A 26,338-nucleotide genomic window follows, 5' to 3' on the forward strand; every position below is an offset into this window, starting at 1 on the left:
GCAGTGAAGTCAGTTAATATAAGGTAGTAACTGAATTTTGAACCATTTTGTTGGAGGACTGGTGCTATTTCACTTAACTGTGAAACTAAAATTCATGCATATTGGAACTGTGTGAAGAAAAGACTGCCTGCGTAGATGCATCTGATTTCTCAAGGAAAACAGTTGCTGTGACTTACCATAAAAGCCTTAAATATCTCCCATTGGAAGCACAGTCAGGACTTTTCCAGGAGGGATTAACTTTGAAATCTGCGTGTCCTTTGCAGGAACTTGATACATGAAGATAAAATTGTTATGTGATAACCAAGTTAAGATATGTTAAGATATTCAGTAGGAAAACTTTGGAGGAAAAAGAATACATTGAATTATTTCATTCACTTTGTAAAAATACTCTTAAGTAAGCTTGCAGCTACTTACAAAAACCTTCCAAAAAGAAGATACGTTTTTAAAAGTCTTACGAAGGGTGCAGAGGCTCTATTTTGAACACAAATGAAATGAATAAAATCAGTTTTTAAAAAATGATTTCTAGGGCATAAATTATTAACTGAAAATTGCAAAACTGTTTACCTGTGAGAATAATACATGTGAATTTGTATGTTTGAGGAAAAGTGCAATTTTCCTGATGAATAGTTAGTAAATAGCTATGCATTTTATTATATAATGTATCACCTGCATATATTATATATGTATTACATCTATGGATAATATAAATATATTAATAGATACCCTGTCTTTAGAGATTCATTAATAGGGCTTAACTGAATATTGAATAGGTATGTATGAGAACCTTAGGATGATAGCAATAATGAAGAGAATAAAGAAATCTCCACTAGTGAAACATGACTATAATGGTATTTTACCGTTAATAATATTTCATGAAATAAAGGAAATACTGAAATAATCATATGCTTTCTTCCCCCCACCTTAAGTGAATATTTTATTTTCAGGGCCTTCCTGGTGAAAGGGGAGAAAAAGGAAATTCAGTGTTCATTTTAGGTGCCATTAAAGGTATTCAGGTAAGCTTTATGATCATAGTGGGTTTAAAAAAATATTTTTCCACATAGGTAAACCCATCTCGGGAACACACGGATATATATAATATATATATATATATATATATATATATATAATCTTTTGAAATGTCCTGGAGCACACCGTTTTTTTTATCATTACCCAGATTCTCTGGATGACACCATACTTCTTGTGTGAAGACACTTGGCTTTAATTGCTCTGCCTGTAAAATTCCAGTATCTCCTAACTGTTCTTGCAAAGCGTGAAAGATACATTTATTTCAGGGTTTCTCAATCTTGGTACTATTGGCATCTGGGGCCTGATAATCATTTGTTGTGGGAGCTGACCCTGTGCATTGTAGGATGGAGAGAATCTCTGACCTTTACCCATTAGATGCCGGCAGCATCCCCCCACCTAAATAATATCTCCAGGTATTACCAAATACGTCCTGGGAAGAAATATCACCCCGGTTGAGAAGCATGGGTTTATTTGTAGATAGAATGTTGTAATGCTAATACTTGCCATCCAGTATAAGAGGAATCAGCACTATTGAACTTGAAAATTGTGGAAACCTTATAGCATATCCCGGGTAAATTAAATGCTTTTGTGTTTTTATGTACAATGACATACAAACATTGATAAATAAACTCTTAAATGACCACCTATACCTCTAGTATGAGTAGCATGAATAAACAGAAGATCAGTAGATATAAATCAAAAGGAAAAATATGGTACATTTGCAAAACATGGTCATTTCTCTTGAGGAATAATATTCTGTAACAGTTAGATAAAACTTAAATTTCTTCTATTAGACCCTAATTTTTGTGCCACCATGGATGGACACACCTAAGTAGTGATTCCTGTAGTGAGCTCACAGTATACACAGAGCCTATCCACACTTGTTAAACAGCAGGAACTATGTTTTTGTTAAAGGCTTAAATGATATGTTAACAAATTTAGCATCAAAAACAAGGTCATTCTAGGAAGCAGGATGGTGTATTGGGAGGAGTAAATTGACCCTTACCTTCTGCTGTGACTTTGAGCAACCCCCTCAAATTCTCTGAGCCTCATTTTCCTTATTTGTGAAAGAAAATGAAAATAATATCTAGCTTCCTCTCAGTGCTGGTGATCCACTGTAGTAATTTATATTGAAGCACGTTGTCAACTCTAATGCACTGTACTGTAGTAGTCATGATAGGTTTTTTTTAAATTTAAATTCAATTTAGTTAACAAAGTATTTTTTTAGTTTCCGAGGTAGAATTTAGTGATTCATCAATTGCATATAACACCCAGTGCTTATTACATCAGGTGCCCTCCTTAACGCCCATTACCCAGTTACGCCTTCCCCCTACTCACCTCCCCTCCAGCAACCCTCAGTTTGTTTCCTAGAGTTAAGATTCTCTTATGGTTTGCCTCCCTCTCTGTTTTTTAACTTATTTTATTTTTCTTCCCTTCCCCTAGGTTCATCAGTTTTGTTTCTTAAAGTCCACATATGAGTGAAATAATATATTTGTCTTTCTCTGATTGACTTGTTTTGCTTAGCATGGTACCCTCTAGTTCCATCCAGATTGTTGCAAATTTTATGTTTTTGATGGCTGAGTAATATTCCACTGTGTTTGTGTGTGTGTGTGTAATTATACATATGTATACACATCTTCTTTATCCATTCATCTGCTGATGGACATCTGAGCTCGTTCCACAGTTTGGCTGTTGTGGACTTTGCTGCTCTAAACATTGGGGTGCAGGTATCCCTTTAGATCACTATGTTTGTATCCTTTGGATAAATGACTAGTAGTACAATTGCTGGGTCATAGAGTAGTTCTATTTTTAACTTTCTGAGGAACATCCATATTGTCTTCCAGAGTGGCTACACCAGTTTGCATTCCCATTAGCTGTGTAAGAGAGTTCCCCTTTCTCTGCATCCTCACCAACATGTTGTTTCCTGAGCTGTTAATTTTAGCCATTCTGACCCATATTAGTCATGCTGAATACTTTTTTGCAATAGTGCAAGAAAGAGTAAGTGGGATAGAAGGAGAAATGAATGTAGAGAATTCCTCATCTTTTTTTTTTAAGATTTTATTTATTTATTCATGAGAGACACAGAGACAGAGAGAGAGGCAAAAACACAGGCAGAGGGACAAGCAGGCTCCATGCAGGGAGCCTGGCGTGGGACTCGATCCTGGGTCTCCAGGATCATGCCCTGAGCTGAAAGCAGCGCTAAACCACTGAGCCACCTGGGCTGCCTGGGAATTCCTCATCTTAAAGAGAAACAGAAGATTCCTAATAAAAATGGCGTGCAGGGGGGCACCTGGGTGGCTCAGTTGGTGAGGTGTCTGACTCAATTTTGGCTCATGTTATGATCTCAGAGTTGTGAGATTGAACCTTACTTAAAATTCTTTCTCCTGCTCTCTCTGCCTCTCCTCTAAAAAAAAAAAAAAAAAAAGGTCTACACATCAATAACTTTAAAGAAACAATACTTTTAAAAGTCCATATGCACTTCACAGCCATTTGGATTATTTAAAAAAACAGAAAATTATATGTGTTGATGGTTATGGGGAGAAATCTGAGCTCTTCTGCATTGCTGGTGGGAATGTAAAATGGTGCAGCTACTCTGGATGATGGTATCATGGCTCCTCAAAAAAATTAAAGGTAGAAGCACTTTATGACCCAGCAATTCCATTTCCAGGTATATACCTGAAAGAAATGAAGGCAGGGTCTCAAACAGATATTTGTACCGCCACGTTCCTAGTAGCATTATTCATGATAGACAAAAGGTGGAAGCAACCCAAGTGTCTATTGCTGGGTGAATGGATAAACAGAATGTGATCTATACATATAACACAGTATTATTCAGCCCTCCAAAGGACAGGAATTCTTTTTTTTTCCCTTTGAAAGATAAGTGTTTTATTTTTTGAAAAAAAAAAAAAAAACAGTCGTTCGGTGGTGGAGCCCTGCTAAGGACAGGAATTCTGACACCTGCTACAACACAGATGAAGCCTGAGGTCATTATGCTAAGTGACATAAGCCAGCCACAAAGGACAGATAATACATGATTTCACTTATATGAGGTTCTTACAGTAGTGAGATCCACAGAGACCAAGAGTGGAATGGTGCTTGCTAGGAGCCAGAGGGAGGGGAAATGTATTTAATGGCTACAGTTGACACTGGGGAAGATGAAAACGTTCTGGAGATGGAAGATGGTGATGGTTGCCCAACAGTGTGGACATACTACATGCCACAGAACTGTACATTTAAAAATGGCTAAAATGCTGTTATCTTATGTATACTTTATATTTTACATTAAAAAAGAAGCTATGTTCAAGAGAATATACACTCTTTGATTCATTAAGGCATGTAGTCTCAGGGCAGAGCCACTGAGCTATAGGTGCACACAGAGGCAGGCATGAGAGAATTTGTGCAAGAATTTCCTTTATATCTACTCTAGGGTGATAAAAAAGGAGCAAAGCATCTGTTGAGGGAGGCAAGTTCTGGCAGTTAGACCAGAGGCAGTTAAGCTGTGATGCAATGGGAGGACCTATGGATTGAGAATTTAGATTGTAAATGGAAAGATGAAAATCTCATCTCGACGCCATGTCATCAGGACTCAAGCAATCTTTGTCTGGTTTTGGCTGAGTAGAAGCAGGATTCCACGGTTAGGAATGGACACAGAAAGTCCTCTCCACACAGTCTTCCACAGTTGTCAACACTAAAAAACTGAACAGCCTGCCCAGACAGTCCAAATAATTCCTCTGTGTATTCCTCTTTTACATCATGTGTGTTTTAGGGAAGTGGTGTTGCTCTTCTAAAGCAATGCATCATCGTTCCTCTTGCAGGGTGACAGGGGGGACCCAGGACCTCCTGGCTTGCCGGTAAGTCTCCTGATCAGGCTCTGTGCTTGTCTTTGCTCCTCCATCAGCCTGTGGTTCACACTGTCTGCATCTTAGCAGGACTGACTGCATCATTTGCAGAACCCATCCAGTGCAAAGTGGAAGTGTAGTGTAGATCCCTTGTTCAAAAATCATTAAGAATTCCAAGGTGGTGACAGCAGAGGGTTAAATCAGGCATGAGCCCCTATGTGGCCACACAGGTCCCAGCAGACTTCTGCTTACCTTCCTCTTCTGTCTTTTAATGATCACTTGGCGTTACCTGGGTACAAATAGTCACTTAATATTTGGGATGATAAGTCTCCCTCGAGTCTACCTAAATAATACATATCGAGTGGAAATGATACTGCTTTATACCACTCTGACTGCTGAATCAGTGTGTATTGCATTTAATTTTTTGCCTCCTCTTTTTTGCCCTGAAATTTGTAATGCAATGATTATGTTAGTCTTTGAAATTAATCAATCGATGTTCACAAGATTAAAATTGAAAGCAGTTTTGCCTCCAAATTGATTAACCTATAATTTTGCTTGGTAACTTCTGGCTGTAGACAGGATGACTCTCCCACATTACTTTCCTCACTACCCCTGAAGCTCCGTTCGATATAATCAATGAGATACTTTCATGTTGCCATTAAAATAAGTACCAATTCATCCTCCTTGGGAGAGTAATTTCTTGCACACTCACAAATCATTTGATGTGGGCAGGTTGGCGGGAGAGCAGAGAGCCTCTCTTTAAGCTTCTAGGAATGTATAGCTGTAACCCCTCTTGGTGAATTTGTGTGGAATTATGCTACGACATACATGTTATAGAAAATTGTGGCAAAAAAAAATAAAAAGAAAGAAAATTGTGGCTACATCACCTTAATCTTGAAGTGGGGGCATTTCTATTCACATTAACCTGATAGGACATGTTTTAAAAATATGATAAATAGTATAAATACATTCATAGTTTAATGTTAATTATTAATTAATATGAATTTTTTAAAAAGCATCCTGATGTATATCAAAGTCATAACATCTATGCAATGTAGGGATAGCTGGTCTCAAGCTTTCTTTGTTCTCTACTTTTGCTATTACAAGATTTATTTGTGAACAAGTACATTGATTAATGTACTGAGAAGTCTTAATTCAATCTTAATATAGGAGTTGGTCACACCTGCCAGAGTGCTGCTGTCATATAGCTTTGGGCCCTTATGGTACGCAGCTCTGGGTACAGGGCAGATGTTTCTGGGACTGTGATTTCTTTGGAGGTTTTTGTCCACTAAAGGTTACATGTAGGTCTTGCTGTGAGTGATGATTCTGAGTTTTGGGAACTGATGTACTGGTGGTTCTCATGTTTAGGGACCGAAGGGGGCACGAGGACCGGCAGGCCCAAGGGGACAGCCAGGAGAGCCTGGGTTAACAGTAAGTATAGCCCTGCTCATTCCGATCCTCTCAAAACCCGGCCTGGATGTTTAAATTAAGAAAAAGAAAGAAAGAGAGAGAGAGAGAGAGAGAGAGAGAGAGAGAGAGAGAGAGAGAGAGAGAAAGAGAAACAAAGGAAAGAAAAAAGGGAATTGCAGCCTTGTGTAGAGGGGACGGGTAGGTTGTTTGAGAGGTTATCAGTGATGAATTCACATACACCTCCCATTACCAGTGTGAGTTTATCTTGAAGCACAGGCCTGGGGAAACAAGGAGCCCAGCCATGAGAGGAAGCCCAGCATGCACGTTTTAAAATTCAGGGTTTTGTAAAGAGGAACCCAGGGCAACCTGCGCTGACACATTGTGATTCCTGTAACTGACACTTGACTTGTGTATTTTTGCCATTGATGTAGGGTGCTCCGGGCCATCCTGGGAGACCAGGCTTGAAGGTGGGTGGTCATGAGTAACATACACCAAATCGAGACTGTCCGTGTGCAATGACATGAGTGACCACCGAGATCTGTCTGATTTATGTCTTTCCCTTATTAAACTTCCCAAAATACTCAATAAACTTCAATTAATTGCTTAACCAGAAGTCCTACTTGCTTGTAATTACCTTTTTAGTATTCAAAAGCAATTACCTTTTTTTTCCCCTTTTCTTTCCCAGGGTAATCCTGGTGTGGGAGTAAAGGGGCAAATGGGAGACCCGGTAAGAATCCCCTTTTGCACGGAGGAGCAGATGTTAAAATGTGTGTGCTGCCCGGGTGGCAGAGGCTGTTCTGATTATCACTTAAATTGTGTTCATTATCCAGTCACTGCCCAATTTTATGGCTGAGGATTTTTTTTCCTGAATTATTATGGCACCATTACCCTTGACTGTAAAATGACAGTTCTGACAAAATTTAGCACTAAATTCAAGTGAATGTATAGGACACATTTTACCCCAGCAAAAAGAGATCGAACATTTCTGATAATTTAGTGTATCTAGAGTGACGGTTTGTTTAATTACTGATTTTCTTAGCTTAATTACACAAATTTCCTCAGAATCCTAAACTCCACATGTAAATAAAAGTATAAATTCCTGGAACCAAAAGCATTTAGCAACACCATCTCTCACTTCCTCCCCCTCTCACACTTATCCTTCCCTGCTCTCCCTCACTCCCATAGTCCTTTCTGCTGAGGCAGGAAACTTAGCAAAGATAAGCTTTAAAAAGGTATTTTAAGATGCCAACTCATCTGCAAACAATCTGAATGGCTAACAGTTGGTAAGTGGCTCATGCAAACAACTGTGGGTAAGTAGATCCTGAATGTCTACACTGTGCCAGGCTAGGATTGGTGCTGGCTGTGGGGATGTAGAAAGATAGACCTGATCCCCATTCTCGTGGAGTTCCAGTGTGGTTGGGTCAGTTATGGCACAGCCATTAAACAAAATGACTCGATTGCCCAAAATATATTGGAAGACTTCATGATGTGTAGACATACCCATGATAGCGTGTTGATCAGAAAGCACAGGTTACAAAAGTATAAGCTCAATTTTGTAAAAAAAAAACAAAAAACAAAAAACAAAAAACAAAAAAAAAACCACAAGGCATTAAAATATACACTTAGAGCAGAATTTTGCAACCTCAATACTATTTCCTTGTTGTGAGGGCTGTCTTGGGCATTGTAGGATGGTTAGGTGCATCCCTGGTTTCTACCCACTAGATACTAGTAACAGTACTCCCCTCTCAGTTGTGACAAACTAAAATGTGTTAGGATCTTGCCAGATGTCCCTGGGGGTGGGGAGTAGTAGTATGTACAATGGCTTACACTCTTTCCATAAAAACCACTAACTTAGAGAAATGGGTGAAAGGGAATATACTAAAACACGGTTTTTCAAACTTGGAAAGTCATGGACTTCCAGAGAATGTGTCAAAGCCCCAGAAGCTCATGCACCCCAGCTCAAGAAACACTACCTTGTGGAATGAGACTGACATTGCTAGTTTAGGGACCTCAGCACCAGTGCAATCAGATGCAGTTGCAAACTTAGGCCATAGAATCTTGTGGAAATGTTTGGCTATGAGATAGCCATTCAGATTATCCAAAATATGCTTATTCTAATTCTTTTGGATTGTCTGCTAAATCAAAACATCATTGTGAAATTTTGACACAGAGCTCTTGGGTGTTCAAGAACATGTTTGCCCACATAACACTATCCCAAATGGTTGTTTCTAATTTTTCTTAGATGATATGATCATGGACCATTTACATTTTGTTCTTCGTAATTCGTGTTCTTTGTACTTTTTATTAAAATGAATATATGGTACTTTTTTCAATGTGAGAAAATAGCGGCATGACCAACATTTTGAAGAGACTCCCTTGCTTGTCAGCCTTTATGGGTTTTGCTCAGGCTTATTACAGTTGCAAGAATAAGCATGGTTGTATTTACCAATACATGTTACTCACTTGCTTGTGTATAGTATTCTTCTGCCCCAAATCCCACTTACCAAAAAACATTAATGACTTAATAATGATATATTTGAGAATCATCTTTGTTCCACTTAAGGTAGTAAGTACTAAGCATTTTATGGGCATTATCTAGTTAATCAAATAATAATACTTTGAAGTAGGCAGCTTATAATGCCCATTTCATGGAGAAGGAAAGTGAGATTCAGAGGAATCAAGGAAACAAAGGCTAGGAAAGATTTTAAGGAACTTGTCCAAAATGGTGGTCCTGGTTTGCAAATATAGGTGACCTGCTCTGTCACCTGCTCTTAACTGTGTCTAAGTGCAGAAGACTAGAAATAGTGAGAAAAGTAAAAAAAAAAAAAAAAAAAACAATTATCTGCTAATTAAGGGTGAGAATTTATGCTTATATTATGGCAAACCCAATTCACGGGGTATTTTACTCCCAAGAGAATAACATTGCTATTAACATAAATGATAACTTTTGGCTAATTATTTTATAGAGAGAGTTTAAACATATTGTTGAATACAAATTAGAAGTAACCTAAATCAGGGGTGCCTGGGTGACTCAGTCAATTAAGCATCTGACTCTTGATTTTGGCTCAGATCATGATCTCAGGGTGGTGAGATCAAGCCCTCTGTCAAGTTCCTCCCTCACTCAGCAGGGAGTGTAGTAGAGATTCTCGCTTTCCCTTTCCTTCTGCTTTTCCCCCCTGCACCTGCTTGTGCCAGTGCGTGCACACCCAGTCTCTCTCTGTAAAATCAATCAATCAATCAATCAATCAATCTTTAAAAAAGAACCTAAATCTAACCAGAGTGGAAAGTCTTAATAAATGATAGTGCATTTTTATGATAGATTATTGCAAGGGCACCAAAAATCAGGTTTTTGAAAAATTTCTAGTATGATTGGAAAATGCACAAAAATTTGTACTATAAAAGACAAAATTATTTTAAAACTTTAAGAAAATATAAAAATATAAGCCATACTCTGTATTTTAAATTGTTTACATATTTTATATAATATTCTGATTATATTTTAAATTGTATTTCGTACATCATTTGATCACATACACATATGGGTATATATGTACATGTATGTTTATGCACACAAGCACACACAGCACAAAGAACCATACCAAAGTTTTGATAGAGATCTCTGACGGTAGGATTATGAATTACTTTTTTGGTTTTGAAATTTATTTTTAATGATAAGTATTATGAAAAACAATACATGATATGTTTGCCGTGATTTATATTTTAAATCCATGCCACGCAGGATTGTATGCATTGTATCACAATACGTGGGTGAAAATCTTTGTTTCAAATTTTATTTCAAAATAAAGTTAATATGAAATTCCTACTATCTTAATTTTTTTTGAAAGGGTGAGGTTGGCCAGCAGGGTTCTCCTGGACCCACCTTACTGGTACAGCCACCTGATTCCTGTCTGTATAAAGGAGAAAAGGTAATTATCAATCTATATGCTGCCTTGATAAAGTAGTAGTAGCCAACATTTGCTGAACATGTAGCTGTGCCAGCAAAGTGCAGGGCACCTACAGATATCCCTGCATTAATCCCAAAGCAACCTCAGCAGACTGCTACTGTTATTAGCCTCATTGTACAGACTTGAAAAATGAGGCTTAGGAAAATTATCCATGTACTCAGGTTTATTCAGTTGCTGAGTCACAGACCTATTGTGGGCTGCTAAATTGTGACATGTCCTCCAGAATATAGTGCCCTATTGATACTGTCTTTGATAAATGGGCTGAAAGGACCACAGGAAGTCCCATTGTCTTTAAGGTATTACATATGGGGTTTGATGTTTTGATAACTGAAAAGGTAGCAGGTGCATAGTACTGGGCAGACTCTTGGCGAATTGACCACTTCCTCTGTCAGCCTGTAGTGTGGATGTTACTGATGCCACATGCAGATTCTGTTGTCAATTTTCAATTACCAGATTAAATTTCACTCATTTGCTCAAAATGAGCCACTCTTCTCAATGACTGCATTCCCAGCTTGGATCTGCTGCCCTGATTCTGTGGTGGTCACGCCCCCTACACCTCATGACACCACACCTCTCACACAGAGCTGGCCTGAATAGTGTCAGGTTTACAAGTGCACCTGCGCCTTTGTCGCAAACCAGCGACAATTGAAGAGTAATCCTTTATTTTTAAAATTAGTAAAATGCTTCTTGAGGAGATAATGTCTGAAAGATGTAGAATTCAGTATGTTAAATAAGAATAAACCAGATTATATTCATTATGATTTTTAGGGTATAAAAGGAATGCCTGGTATGATTGGACCTCCAGGACCACCGGGACCCAAGGTAGTTTACTGAAATACCTTTTTTTTTTAATTTATAGGATAGGATATCTTAGTTTAAAAAAGTTATTTTTGCATGGTCTTTATCATTGATTTAATGCTAACATATATTCCTAGAAGTTTTCACTATTTTATCATAATTCCATAGGGCATCTATTCTAAGGTAGTTGTTTTCTTTAAGGTGCTGGCAATAATTTTTATTTCGTCTTGTTTTGCATTCCATGTCACTGAAATATTGTTGCTTGAATGCCTCTAAATGTTGTCATCTCTTTAAGGGAGAACCTGGAATTGGACCAAAAGGAGAGAAGGGTATTCCTGGGTTCTCAGGACCTCGGGTAAGGATCACTCATGCCATTCATGCTGTCCCTGACATCAGTGTATTGGAGGTTGTCCTCTCTCACATTTTTATAAAACTAAATCAGTATTGGGGCACCTGGGTGGCTCAGCAGTTGAGTGTCTGCCTTTGGCTCAGGTCATGATCCTGGGGTCCAGGGAATGAGTCTGACAGTGGACTTCCCTCAAGGAGCCTGCTTCTCCCTCTGCCTATGTCTCTGCCTCTCTCATGAATAAATAAATAATATCTTAAAAAATTAGATCAGTATTTCTAACAACTTAAAAGTAGAGACTTTCTCAAATAAGAACGATATTTTTTTTGGACAAAAATTATGTAATAGCTACATGTCCCAACAAAACATCCCTTCCGGTGATGTTATTTAGGTAAAATGGGCAAGCAGAAGATAGAATTGGTGGGAAGTAACAGGATTGTGGCATTTCCTGCCACAGTGACCCAGTGTCAGTGTGATAGCAGCTTGGAATTAGTCATTTAAGCCTCATTGATAAAAGAGGGTACTGATCTCAGGGCAGTAGCTACAAAAAAACATAACATCAGGACTCAGACGTCACCACACATGCCACTAATGGGGTCACCATTGATAGAGTCACTCTAGAGGCCAGAACCCCTGTGGTCAAGGGCACTGAGTTTATATGGCTCCAGATTCAGTAGCTAATGGGTGACATTGGCTTCCATGATAATTATTTTTTTGCTAACAATGCACAGAGTACCTATTAATCTCTAGACAAATTATAATGCAATGGTTCCAAAAATATTTAGCCCAGTGCAAGCATCAGGCTAAATAAGTTAAAACCCAAGAGCAACAACAACAAAAATATGTTCTTAATTTGAAACAGTGGCAAGGACATGAATTTTTAAAATAAAAGTGAAGGTCAGTTAAAATAGCAAATGTTATAAAGAGACTGAATCTACTTTATATGTATTTCCTTTTACTCAGCTACCTTTGCAGATGAGATGAAAGAACCATAAAGCAGTTTCATAAGATGAAAAATAATGCATTGAACTGGTTTCAAGCACTTTGATTTCATTCTCCTTGTGTTGATGCTTTGTGATTTTATTAGGGTGATCCGGGTTCCTATGGCTCTCCAGGTTTCCCAGGATTAAAGGTAAATATACACAGTTAAAGAGATGATAAGTACATATTTATTCATAAATGCAATTCAGTGTCATTCAAAAGTAGTGGCAGGGCATGAAAGTATGCATTAATTGGAAAAGGATACACATTTATTTTACAGATTACAGGATCTAGCTGTAGATACAAAAACTAACACCAAAATTCTCTGATACAGCCCAAATGCGTGCTGAGATTTTGCACAGAATCTCAGTGAGCACGTGTCATTCAAATGAATGAAACAAGAATGGGATAATTTGTCACCCAGTTTTTTTTTTTAAGTCATGTTTGTGGTTATTTATAGGGGGAACCAGGTCTGTTTGGAGATCCTGGATCATTTGGATTTGCTGGCCCAAAGGTAAAAAAGCGGGTGTATTTGAGTACAGCCTAAATAAAATTCTCTGTCCCTCATGTTACCTAATTCGTTTTAAAAAAACACTTGAAAGAATCATTAAAAAAAACTTAGCTTTTGGACGAGACAGAGTTAATTTTGCATATTTTATGTCAATGCATGTCATAACGATTATGTTCTGCATTTGAGAAAGAATTCAACCTTTTGAAGGTGAATAATAACGAAAGTTTCAGAAATTCTGTGGGGATCACCTTGTATCATGACTAAAATCAGAGAGAGCAGGGGGGTGCTCCCTGCTTTCGCTACTGTATTTTTTTCTTCCCTTTGTACCTCTGTACCCTCACATCCTGCATTTGCGCTCGGGACAAGCCATGGTGGCAGTAAGGGAACATAGTTGAGAAGGACAATATTTGCTGTTAAAATAAGATGTAGATTCAGATTCTGTAAGTGAATAGACAACTTGTCCTAGATGCTAAGTTTGACATCCATGCTCAGAGTACATCTAAGAAACTTCATGGTTTCAGAGGTATCTAATCTATGGGCATGAAATAGGTTTTTTTTTCGGGGGGGGGTAATTTTTTTCTTTTGTGAGAGTTTTGCCAGGTGGTCATTTACTTCTGCTGGTAGGTTGGGGTGGCTGCAGGGGTGTCGGATTCCTTTGTCATTCCCAGAACTCCATGAACCATTCCTTTTTCTACTCATCCTGTAATCTTCATTTCTTATATGAATACACTCTTGGGCCATCTGATAGTTACACGCCACATGACAAACAATGTTTCTAAGAAAAGTGTATGAATGAATGATTTCAGGGGGATCCTGGAGACCGTGGGTACCCAGGACCACCGGGTGTTCTGGTAACTCCATCTGTTCCACTCAAAGGTTTGTGTTCAGTTTGCTTCCTCCATAAATTATTAGGAGATGGGACTTGGGTGGCCCTGCCAGGAGAGTCTGGCCCAGTATATGTGCAGTTTGCATACTTGGTATGCTAAACATATTAATTTTAGAAAGGATATATAATTTATAAGTGCAGGTAGACAGGTGCATCTGAATCATCTCTATTGGCAAAAGACTCCCAATGTTATTTTAGTATGCAGAAATGTGTATTATGTCACCTTTCCAAAAGCGTTTTTTTTTTTTAATTGCTAAACCATTTGACTAAGACCTACCAAGATGCTGCCCTCCAGAAAAAAGTGACCCATATCACTGAGAAAGACAGTGCTGCTCCAAGTTCATGGGTCTGCAGAGCAGGGGCAGCTGAAGGGGTGCTAATCTAAGATACTGCATTTTTAAATGTGATGAGAAATTGCAAGAATGGTCCCATAGTGGTGCTCCACCAAGCCTCACAAGAAGTAATTGTGTGTGAATTTTAAAATGTATGTATGCATTTATCACACTGACATGTGCTGTTGTTTTGGGCAGGCCCTCCAGGGGATCCCGGGCGCCCTGGCCGCTATGGAGAAATGGGGTCCGTTGGACCACCTGGTTCCCCTGGTCCCCCAGGTCCACCAGGGGAAGCCTGTGCAGGTAGGACACTCCACTGGCTTTTGTGTGCGAGGTTTCTGACAGCCTCACCCTCACCTCTAGCTGATACTAGATCAACCAGGAGTGTTTCAGAAAAACTAATGGCCATCCTGCTCCCTAGACCAGGAATGTTGGGCTTTCTGAGATGTGGACCTAGGCATCTGCTATTATAAAAGCACCCCCCCCCTTTTTTTTTTCTAATGGACAGCTGAGCTTCAGAACCACTGAACTCAAACCAATTCATGGCTTCCTTTGAAGAAATCCAGGTTCTTCGGCTGCACCTCAGAAATATTCAGTCAGCATCTGAGGGGGTGGGGTGGGGTATATGTGTTACCTCAGGGGCATCCTACATGATTGTCACAGGCAGTGAAGATTTGGAAATCAGTGCCAGGGGTAGAGTGTTTTTTCAGGTGTTACAACCCTCTTGGAAGACTCTCCCTGTCAACTTTTGTTCATTAAAATTGAGTTCCTCTTCTACATAAAAGGTGGAAATACAAATCATGAATTTAAAAATGTTATTACTTAAAAAATTAAAAAAATAAAATGGGACTCAGCCTTAGTTTAAAAACCAAAACCAAAACAACAGTCCTCATTCCCCACCCCACCCCCCAAAAAAATCTGTATCCCTTCCAAAAACCAACCAACCAACCAACCAAAAACACCTTAGAGCCATGGTAAGAGTTAAGGAAGAACCTGGGAAAGAATCCTATTGATAGAGGACTTTAAACTCCTTCAAGTGCTGTGCTGGTTAATAGGACCAAGTAAGCTTAGGAATAGACGTGTAGAGGGTATTTGCATTCCGTGAACTCAGGAGAACTGATTTAACATGAAGGGAGAGAGTCTTGAAAAGATGCCATTTTATCCAATCTGTATCTCTTGTTCTATTTACTGAGAAGGAGTAAGAAGTTTCCTGAGATTCATCTGTTAACTACAAAATTCTTTAATATTTCACAAATCTTGCCTTTCACTTTGTGGGATCTGATAACCCACCACAAAGGTGGCAAAGCTTTGTTTCATTTGGTTGATTTAATCTGTAGATACCGTAGCCTTGGCTTACCTGACCCAGGACTATATAAGTCATGTCGAGAGTCCTCAGCTGCTCCGGAGTCATTAGCCCCTGGTCTTAGATTTCTCCTTTTGAAGCTTGTTCATAATAAAATAGTGGCTCCAGCAGATTGAAATAAAAACTCAGTGTGAGCAAGCAACACATATCTCTAGCAGATTGAAAATACAAAAAATATGACAGAAACAACAAATATAACAAATGTAACAGACAAGTATAGCAAATATAACAGAAAGATTCTTCATTCCACAAGATTTTTAAAAAGAATTAACCCAGTGGCTTTCTTTTTTTTTAAGATTTATTTATTTGTTTGTTTATTTATTTAATCATTCATTCATTCATTCATGAGAAACAGAGAGAGAGAGAGAGAGAGGGAGAAGGAGAGAGGCAGAGGGAGAAGCAGGCTCCATGCAGGGAGCCCAACGTGGGACTCAATCCTGGGTCTCCAGGATCAGGCCCTGGGCTAAAGGCAGCACTAAACCTTTGAGCTTAAACCCGGGCTGCCCAACCCAGTGGCTTTCAAATCTTGACTACAATCCATTATGAAATATATATTTTATATTATATTGCATTTGCATTGCATTGAACACACATGTGTATCCACATATACATATGATTGAAACACAAATTTCAAAAACAAAAAGAAAAGGAACATGAATTTCACAAAATAATGCCTTTTTGTGTATGATGCACTCTGTTTTCTTTTTTTTTTTTTTTGTACTCTGTTTTCTATGCTACTTTTTTCTTTTGCAAAAAAAAATGTTTAATGCTGGCCACAACTTAATTGATTTCGTGGGTGGTCAGGGCTGCTATATGCCATACACTACAACCCATTTTCCCCGTTGGAAGGTGGTTGAGGATTTTCCATGGCATGGGGACAAGACACCAGGTGGTATTGAGGTCCATCCAATGACTGTAGAGGTTTGGAAACAGGTCTTAGGAATGGCACGAAGACAAGATGCCAGCCAAATCCACAGGAGCACATTTCATTTAGGTACACCAAAGTCTATAGCCTTTATTTTACATATCTTATTTTATAATCATCTAAAGTATTTACCATGCAATAAGCAGGGATTTAGAGTTAGATACCTGTGACTGAATCCCAGTCCTGCCACTTAATATAGTATATGGAAATAGTTATGTATTCACACTGTGGACTAAAAATGTTCCAGGTTCTACTACATACAAGCTGTGTGGTCTTTGGCATTTACTAAACCTCTCTGTGCTTCAGTTTTCCCATTTTCAGAATGCAATTCTCGTTAGGGGTGAAAAAGCTTATATGTATACCATTCTTAGAATACCATTAGCTATGTTAGCTATTATTATTACTCATATTCGGCTTACACTGTCTGTGCCTTATCTATAAGGTATAAACTTTGTGAGATTGTTGGAGGAGTAAGCATGATATTTGGAAGTATATGGGAAGCCCCAGCACGTAGGCACACAATAACGAACGCTGTTAATTTAGCTAGCGTGCTACTTACTGATTACTGACGAGGTTTCAGTTGTCTATTGCTGAACAAATCACCCAAAACTTACTGGCTTAGAACAACGGTAAGCATATTACCCCTCACTCTGTGGTTCAAGAGTTCAGGAAGGGCTAAGCTGAGCAATTCTAGATAGAGATGTTCCTACGATGCAGCCATGTAACGGCTGAGACCAGAACATGAGGACTGGCTGGGCACCTCTGTCTTCTATGTTTCATATAGGCCCATGGCCTCTCTGTCAGGCTCTGTCATTCTTTAGGCTTCCTTGTAACATGGTGGCTTCAGAGCCATGATATTGCTTCCCTGGTGGCTCAGAACTCCAATCCCAAGCATTTCAGCTCACAAGGCAGAAGCTGAATCATCTTTAATGACCTATTCCCAGGGTCTTATATCTATAACGTCACTCCTGCTGTACTTCATTAGTCCAAACAATCACAAAAGGCTGTCACCCTCAAGGGGAAAAGGAACACGTTACCTCTTGCTAGGAGAGCGTCAAGGGAAAGCAGGATTCAGTTTTGACTCACTGCGACCTCACAACACACTGAACATCTATCTATCTCTGCATTCATTGAGTATGTGCAATGACCAGATATTGCATAAGGTCCTTGCATGAATTATTTTATTTAATCTTCATAACAAGCTTCTGAGGTAGATATAGATGATTTAAAAAGTTCAGTAGCTTACTTTAAGTACATGTGGCTGGAGAGAGAGAGGTCAGGTTCAAATCCAGCACCTCTTGGCCTTCCCACCACCTGACTTGCTATGAAAGATTTGGTATTTTATGTTTCACATAGGTGACCTAAGAGTCCATATTTTTATTCACTACATGTGCTAACTTATTCATTCAGATTAACCAAATTATTAAAGTGGAAAGATTGAAAATGATATTTTTAATCAAATAATATGTATTCCCCCCCGCCCCCATAACCCTAAATGATAGAGAAAAAGTAAGAAAATCTGATTCCTCAAACCGGTTTCCATTTGTGTGCTAATTTCAAAGAAAGTGAGGTATTTTGATGGCTGTGCTATTAAGTTAATTTTGAAGTACATTTCTTTTTCTTTTAAAATATTTACAGCCTGGATCCCTGGGTGGCGCAGAGGTTTGGTGCCTGCCTTTGGCCCAGAGTGGGATCCTGGAGACCCGGGATCGAGTCCCACGTCGGGCTCCCTGCATGGAGCCTGCTTCTCCCTCTGCCTGTGTCTCTGCCTCTCTCTCTCTCTCTCTCTCTGTCTATCATGAATAAATAAATAAAATCTTAAAAAAAATAAAATAAAATATTTACAGCCTAAGGAAGAATGTACTGATTTTTGTTTCTTCTAAATGAAAGTTTATTCTGAGAGATATATATGTGGTTTTCATTCTCAATTTCTCTTGGAGGCATGATGGGACCCCCTGGACCAAGAGGGTTTCCTGGTCATCCGGGATTTCCAGGGGCAGCTGGTATCCCAGGGAGAGCGGATTTCAGTCCAGGAAAACCAGGGAAACCAGGACCTCCTGGATTGCCTGGAGCACCAGGGCTGCAAGGACCCCCAGGATCAGATGGTAAAATGCTCTTTATTAATGTTTATTGGCATTTATGTTGCATGTGATAATTGCAGTGTCATGTGGAAAATGTGACTTTCTAAACATTTTTTTTAATTATCGAATATTTCATGAGCCAAGTTAGTATTATCAATAATACAAAAAATGTAGACTGATTTTGGATATCACATCAGCTAAAGCATATGAAAATATTTGGTTGAGAATTTAAGTGTGAATTATGGAATTTTGTAAATTACTATGATTTTTATTTTTTACATGTAGTTTTAATTTTTATCAGAGTTATACAGGGACTTGACTTGAGAATCAAACAGTTCTATGAAGCCTGTTGTGAAGATTTGCCATACCAGGCAATCCTTCTACTCCTTCCTCCCCAGGGGAGATTTTCACACAAGTAGTTGGATTTTCTGCTATTTGCCTTTCTAGTGACCTGCAATGTACTTGTATTGCTATTTCTTAATTCTTTTTTATTTTTTTTTAGAGAGTGAGCGAATGAGGGGGTGGGGGGTTAAAGGGAGAGACAGAGAGTCCTAAGCAGACCCTGTACCCAGTGTGGAACCTGACACAGGGCTCAGTCTCATGACCCTGAGACCATGACCTGAGCTGAAGTTAAGAGTCCCTTAACCGACTGAGCCACCCAGGCACCCCACTGTTTTTTCATTCTTGAGTTTGAGCCTCATCTTTTGACTTCCCTCCATAGAAGATGAAATGAGCTCTCTTTCCATCCCACCCCACTGCACATATGCACATGTTCCACTCCCAAAACCCATTCATTATAGTTATTATCTTTATTTTGATTAAATATTCATTATTTACAATGAATGTTTACATAAGAGTTATTCATCAGTTCAGCCATATAATAATATACATTATTACTTTTCTAGCAAAATATTTTGTTAATAATTATCTTGTTTTCTTTGTGTGTTTGCTTGGTTTTCAGTATAACTTCTTGCTAATTCAACCTCAAACTGTCTAGGATTGTATAAATCTCCATTCTAACTCATTAAATATGTTATCAATATTATCCCTTTGAATAAATCTCTCCTGGAGCTTTTTAACCTGTTCAGATCAGGTCAGGTTGCACTTTTTAAAAAGATTTATTTATTTATTTATTTGAGAGAGAAAGCACGCTCATGAGCAAGGGGAGGAACAGAGGGAGACACACAGACCACCTGCTGAGTGGGAGCCACACTCTAAAAGCTGCAAAGCTCTGCTCTAAGAGCTTATCTCCATAAGCTCTTTTTCTTCTTTTCCCCAATACCCTTAAATTTCACAAAGGCTTGCCTCTCTGTGAACACATTTGCATTTATTGGTGGGCACTCAGTGGGCACATTCAAGCCAACACAAATCCTCCATTTCTGGAAAAATTACTTGAAATGTTTCTCTGAAGATACTTTCTCCTTCATTTTCCTCTGTTTTCTCCTTCTGGACTCTCTATATTTACCTGTTAGAGAATCCACTGTCCATGTCTCTTTCTCTCATCTTTATTCTTCTTCACCTTTTTATCTTTCTGTTCACACTTTCTGGTAGATTCCCCCAACTCCATCTCACAACTCTGCTCCAGAATTTTTCAATTTCTGCTTTCATAATATATTTTTTTAATTTCTAAGGGTATTGTGGTTGCTATTCTGTTTTTACTGTTTTATTTTGTAGCCGTCTATTCATGTTTTAAGAATGAAATGCCTTCCTTCATCTACTTTTTAAACTATAAAGTTTATTTCAAAGTTTTCTTCTTGCTACATTGTCTGTTACCTCCAATTCTGAGAGGTCATAGTTACTGTTGTAATTTTCCAGAAGGAGATCTTAGGATTGAACTGTTTCTTTAACCGGTCATCCTGATTGGGGCACTACTGTTATTCTACTTCAAGGTACCAATTCCTGGAGGCCTGGTGGGGCTCAGTCAGTTAAGCATCCTACTCTTGATTTCAGCTCAGATAATGATCTCAAGGTCCTGAGATCGAGCCGCGTCAGGCTCTGTGCAGGGCATGGAGCCTGCTTAAGATCCTCTCTCCCTCTCTCTCTCTGCCACACCCTCCCCTGCTCTCTTTCTCGCTCTTTAAAAAGAAAAAAAATCCTGAATTCTGGGAGAGATTTCCCATGCAAATTGTGTTCTTTGCTGCCTTTCTGCACAGCCTGCTTAGAATTCAGCTTTTCACAGTCTGTTAGGTTCTTTCATAATTTTTTTTGCTGTTGTTCTCTTTCTGTTTTTCATTGTCCTGTGGGCTTACCCATTTTTATAATATTCCTTTACTGCTTGCTATTTTACTGGGATTTGGAGAGAATAAGGAATTTATTGTATGTGTTTTATGTCACCTTTTATCAGATGTCTCTGAATTTGTGCTTTTATGAGCTATGCTTTATGCTTTCTTAATTTGGTAAGTATTCATAATTGGAGGAGCAAAAGATCCTTGCCATATAGTTATTTTGTTTGTGTGGTTGGATGGTTTGGTTTGGTAGTTCTGTTGTCCGTTGCCTTGCTCTGCAACCTCTAAATTGGGGTTGAGAGTAGGATGGCTTTATCAGTGGTTGTAGCAGCAGAAACATGCTGTGACACTTGTATGGTCTGTTTGTATATATATGTTCTTAGAGAGAGAGAGTCATAGGAAAGGAATGGAAAAAAGGTGGGCTTGAGGGGAAAATGGAAGTACAGGAGACACTTGCACTTGTTCTGTAGAAGACAGTCACAAAAATTGTGATTCTCTCATCTCCCCCCTCCCTACTGTGAAGTTATATATTGTAGTGTTGGGCATCCTGGACCACAAGGGATAAAAGGCAAAATGGGTCCTCCAGGAAGAAGAGGCTCGAAAGGAGAAAAAGGCAAGTATGCATCAAAGGTGGAATTTCCAGGAGACAGCAGCACATGGGGGCTTGGGGGCATTTATGAAGTGGGCAGTGGGGCCTTTCACTTCAATGTGTTATACGCCTATGAGCACTCCTCTTCATTATGCGGTACTTATGAGGTGATTAGAACTTACCAAAAGTCAAGTCCTTGTATCTGAGAGTCTAAAGGAAACACTTCCCTGCTGGGAAATTTGTCTCAGAGTGGTGACTTCTTTTCATGAGATCCTTCTCATGAGATCCTTTTTATTCCTTGAAAAAGCAGAGATATGATAGTATGGATCTTTTATTTCATTTTCTCTTTGTGGGTGCATATTTCCCAGACTCATCAAATGCCTCTGGCCATATGTTTCTCCACCTTAAAAGTTGTTTCATGCCTTTTTGACCATTTGGGATAGGTAGGTATGAGACCATAAACACAGCTGATTTTGATTATCCTAAAGCCATATTTTTTAGATTAAAAGTCCCAATGTTAGAAAATGCATTGTAGGGAATTATCAATTATAATATGCAATGCAGTCAATAATCCTTTTTCACATATTATTTTGTTTATTTATTTGTTTAGAGTTTATGCTCCAACCCAATTTTCTTCCTGTTTCTTCAGGAAAAGAAATAAAAGACTTTCATACTTTTAAAAATAAGATGTTTCATTTTTAAAAATTTCTTTGGTAGAATTGCATGTCAGCTTTTCCCCCTAGAGTTTGTTAAGATGGATTTTTTAAAGACCCAAAACATCCTCTTTGTCTAGAAATGGTATATCTGCCCCCCAACAGACCATGCCTAGGTACCCCTACACAGTGCCCCAGGCCCCAAATCACACATTAATAGTTGTGTGTGATAAAAAACTATGTACATGAGACCCTTCTATTCTTATTTGCATTATTGGTTTTATTTAGTAAAGGCTTTTTGGGATTTTATGCAGGAAATATGACAAAGCTGCCTTTTATCCTCTGTCTAGGAAATGCGGGGCTCTGTGCCTGTGAGCCTGGTCCCATGGGCCCACCAGGCCCTCCAGGACTTCCTGGAAGGCAGGGTAGTAAGGGAGACTTGGGGCTCCCTGGGTGGATTGGAGAGAAAGGTCACCCAGGCCCTCCTGGTGCTGAAGGATCTCCAGGATCACCAGTGAGTAGCTCTTACCAGTAACAATCTTTATAGTTAAAAGAGACAGATAGAGATAAAATTCAATTGTACCACTTTTTAATGTATAGTATGATATAGATTTTATGTTTTGAGCCTATATATATATATATTAATGATAAAAAAAATCATCACTCATTCATTCATTCGTTCATCAAACTAAAATTTATTGAGCACCTGCTATGTTCCAGGTACTGTTATTGGTGCTGGGGATACAGTAAAGAGCAGAGCACAGTCTCTGCCCTCCTGGGGACTCCAAGGAGTTGGATGAACACATACTATGTAACAAAAATATGAGTGCATATGGCTGATGATGATAAAGGCCATCACCATCTAGTGTGGCTTGAGGGTCAGAGCTGGAGGAGATGAAGTCAAAGAAGTGGCTGGAGGTTAGGATGAGTTGTAGAGCATGGGGTTTGGTAGGTAGGTGGCATTTGACCTTTTACTCTGGGTGACATGGAATAGCCAGTGGAAAGCCTTAAGAAAGAGACATACTCTAATGTTAGCTTCGAATGGATCACTCTGGTAGCTCTGGTAAGAACAGATCACAGGAGACAAGAGAAGAAGTAGGGAGATGAGCTGGGTGATGATTACAGTAATCCTGGTGAAATGTAATGGAAGACAGATTAACGTGTTGGTGCTGGGAATGACGAGAAGTGGTCATCTTCTTGAGATGTTTTGAGGACAGTGCTAACAGATGGGCTTTTAGGTTGGACATGGGAAAAGTTAAGGATGAAACCCAAATATGGAAGACAATATGAGGAGTAGGTGTGGAAAGTGGGGAAGAAAGCAGTCTTGGGGGCAGCCCCGGTGGTTCAGCGGTTTAGCGCTGCCTTCAGCCCGGGGTGTGATCCTGGAGACCCAGGATCGAATCCCGCGTCGGGCTCTCTGCATGGAGCCTGCTTTTCCCTCTGCCTGTGTCTCTACCTCTCTCTCTCTCTCTCTCTCTCTCTCTCTCTGTCTGTCTCTCATGAATAAATAAATAAAATCTTAAAAAAAAAAAAAGAAAGCAGTCTTGGCGCGTAAATATGAGGGGCCTGTTAAACCAGCAAGTTGAGATGTTGAATAGGTGGTGAGATGATATTCAAGTACGGGATTCAGATGAGAGATCCAAGCTGGAGATACAAATATTGGCTTTGTCAGGGTTTACGTGATATCTCATGCCACAGAGCAGATGGATCTACTTTGAAATGGTTTGCCTTCACTCACCATTACAAGTGACTCAAGTTGAGGAACAACCTTTCAGCTACTTGGCTGCTCAGAGGGTCCTACGGGCACTCCTCTGGAGGTGAGACACAGCCCACTTGTCCCATCTTTATTGAAGAGCCTCAATCCTGGGGTGACCTGGAGCCTAACCATCTTCCCCTATGTATGTGCTCCTTTTCATTGTCCCCAGGAAATGCCATGAAAACAGGGCTCCAGTCTGAGAGCCTTAAGTGAGAGTGACGATCTGGCTGTCCATGTACTACTCTTGACACACGTGCAAAGCACACTGGCAAAGTCTACCTGGCAAGAAGCTAATTCTTTAATGCGTGTGTGTTGAATGAACATGGCAACAGCTGTTAAGTATTTTGCATTTTATGGTCTGCTTTTTAAATTCAGCCTTTTAGCATAGTCATTTTTTCATGTTTCTATTTAATCTTCTTAATGAAGATTACACTGATTCTAAAGTATTTTTGTGGCTTCCTGTTGAGTTGCTTCTCAGGGCTAACATCTTTGTGTGTGAATTACTAGTTCGTCCAGGGTTGCCCTAGCTGAGCTCTATGTAATTCAGTTGCTCTAAGGCTTACCTCTTCGGGCAGATTATATTTCTGATGGCATTTTTCTGTGTGTGATTCCCTCCATATGACTTCTCTACATTAAATTCATCACAGTGTGGTCATAGCTAGAGATTAGGTCCGTACTGTGGGGCACCCTGGAAGGAAAGTGGTGAGGAAGAAGAATGGATACAAGAAAAGAGCACAGAGTAACCACAGTTGATCATTGTAGATGCTCTCACTTCCCCGGACACCTCCTCTCTCAGAAGCTGGTCCCTGGCCTCATTCTACTGACATTATCTTTCAGGAAAGGAAATAGTTCACATGCTCAGTGAATGATTTTATGTGTTGATAGTTTATCCATCAGAAGGACGTTATCATCATCTGACTCTTGGACTAAATGTGTCTCATGTACTTTGGCTCTGTCCTTTTGTCAGGACAGGAAAAATTCAACAGCAAGCAACATTCAACCTATATTAGTACTTTACAGTTTTTAAAGTTCCTTTTCTGTCTAATCTTATTCTACTCAGAAATTTATTCCACCCACCTTTTTGGTGTCTCATAAACATCGTTACGCAGAATGTTATACTACAGTGATCCTCCTCGGGATCTTGAGTGGGTGTGTGGAACTGTCTTTTCTCTAGAACAAATGACTCTCAAGCATTTTTGCCATTTGGGTTTTTAAGCCTCTTGTGAACAGTTTTGACCTCTTCTTCTTATTGCTTAATCCTGCCATTATGCTTATCTCTACTGGCACCTTCTTCTCTTAGCAGTGAACTGCCTATAAAGTGCCAGTTAAGAAAGGTAATTAAGCTTGCAGGAGCATGTTGCAAGATTGCGTGAAAATAAGACCAAGTGGCATCTGTGTGAGAAAAGAATGGTTAGCTCAGTCATTTTCACTTCTGACTAAATTCTTGTCTGTGGGGGATCCCTGGGTGGCTCAGTGGTTTAGAGCCTGCCTTCGGCCCAGGGCGTGATCCTGGAGACCCGGGATGGAGTCCCACATCGGGATCCCTGCATGAAGCCTGCTTCTCCCTCTGCCTGTCTCTGCCTCTCTCTCTCTATGTCTCTCATAAATAAATAAAATCTTTAAAAAAAATCCTTGTCTGTGTTTCTTGATTTTCAAGATCACCGAATAAGTAACCTTAAGCTACGTATAGTGTAGCTGTATTTACTATGATGCTTGGCCACTCTCATATACCGATGGTAGGTTTCCAGATTTCTGACATGGCTTAATATTCAATAACACATAATGCTTATAAAACCATGACCCAAACATTGAGTCTCAGAGCAATGTTGAGGTCAAAAGATGATGAGTCCATTGGCCAAAATTATCTGTTTACTTGCTATATAGAGGAAATACATAAGCTATAAGAAAGGTTCTTATTTTCCCTTCTATTGCTCACAACTTCCCTCATATCACACTCTTGTCCCTAAACCTCTGCCTTCAGCTTTGATGGCACCTCCTCTTTCCTTTTCATTCTGCATTAAAATGCCCAAGATGGTTAGAAATTGTTGTTATAAATTTTTATCTTGAGATATGTTTTATTTTATGACTTAAAGAGGTTGCACAATCATGACCCTTCATCCAGCTTCCCCCATCATAACATACATAACCATAGCACATTACCAAAACCAGGAAATTGATATTGATAGATATTTCTGTTGAATTTGATACAGACCTTATCCAGATTCCGCAAGCTTTTAAATGCAGGTCAAGAGCTTCAGTTTTATAAAGTAGGAGCCACTTAGAAGGCAAGGAAGAGATTGATACTAAGAGTACCAAACCAGAATCGAGAACAGGTGATTTAGAAGGAAAGAACTGAGAGATTAGATGTACATGAATAACTTTTGACCCATCAAAATTAAACTGATTTGTTCCTCTTATTTTTCACCAAGGGAAAGCATGGTGCCTCAGGACCACCTGGCAGCAAAGGAGAAAAGGGCGACAGGGTTGTATCAAGAGTGAAAGGTGAGCCTAGTCAGTTACGTAGTTCCCTGCCATTTAATGAATGACACATGAACCATCCTCTTGCATTCATTTCCCTTGCAGATCAATTCTATAACAAGATACAGTATTGTTGAGATTGCTTAAAAAATATTCCTTGCTGTTCACATTTCT

General features: G+C 39.2%; 1 protein-coding gene across 2 annotated transcripts in view; it reads left to right on the forward strand.

The window, feature by feature from the left end:
* COL4A4 (collagen type IV alpha 4 chain) overlaps positions 1-26,338 on the forward strand; it is a 127,086-nt gene that overhangs the window by 46,469 nt on the left and 54,279 nt on the right. For both annotated transcript variants that reach the window (XM_055346153.1, XM_055346154.1), the window contains 16 exons: positions 945-1,013; positions 4,842-4,877; positions 6,234-6,296; positions 6,707-6,742; positions 6,961-7,002; positions 10,121-10,201; positions 11,009-11,062; positions 11,334-11,393; positions 12,472-12,516; positions 12,826-12,879; positions 13,683-13,752; positions 14,293-14,397; positions 18,323-18,487; positions 21,212-21,301; positions 22,281-22,444; positions 26,116-26,188. In XM_055346153.1, coding sequence (XP_055202128.1) covers positions 945-1,013; positions 4,842-4,877; positions 6,234-6,296; positions 6,707-6,742; positions 6,961-7,002; positions 10,121-10,201; positions 11,009-11,062; positions 11,334-11,393; positions 12,472-12,516; positions 12,826-12,879; positions 13,683-13,752; positions 14,293-14,397; positions 18,323-18,487; positions 21,212-21,301; positions 22,281-22,444; positions 26,116-26,188 — 1,207 coding nt within the window. The remainder of the gene's footprint in view (positions 1-944; positions 1,014-4,841; positions 4,878-6,233; positions 6,297-6,706; positions 6,743-6,960; positions 7,003-10,120; positions 10,202-11,008; positions 11,063-11,333; positions 11,394-12,471; positions 12,517-12,825; positions 12,880-13,682; positions 13,753-14,292; positions 14,398-18,322; positions 18,488-21,211; positions 21,302-22,280; positions 22,445-26,115; positions 26,189-26,338) is intronic.

This window comes from Nyctereutes procyonoides, unplaced genomic scaffold (genome assembly GCF_905146905.1).
Source record: "Nyctereutes procyonoides isolate TBG_1078 unplaced genomic scaffold, NYPRO_anot_genome, whole genome shotgun sequence".
In the NCBI taxonomy this organism is placed as follows: domain Eukaryota; kingdom Metazoa; phylum Chordata; class Mammalia; order Carnivora; family Canidae; genus Nyctereutes; species Nyctereutes procyonoides.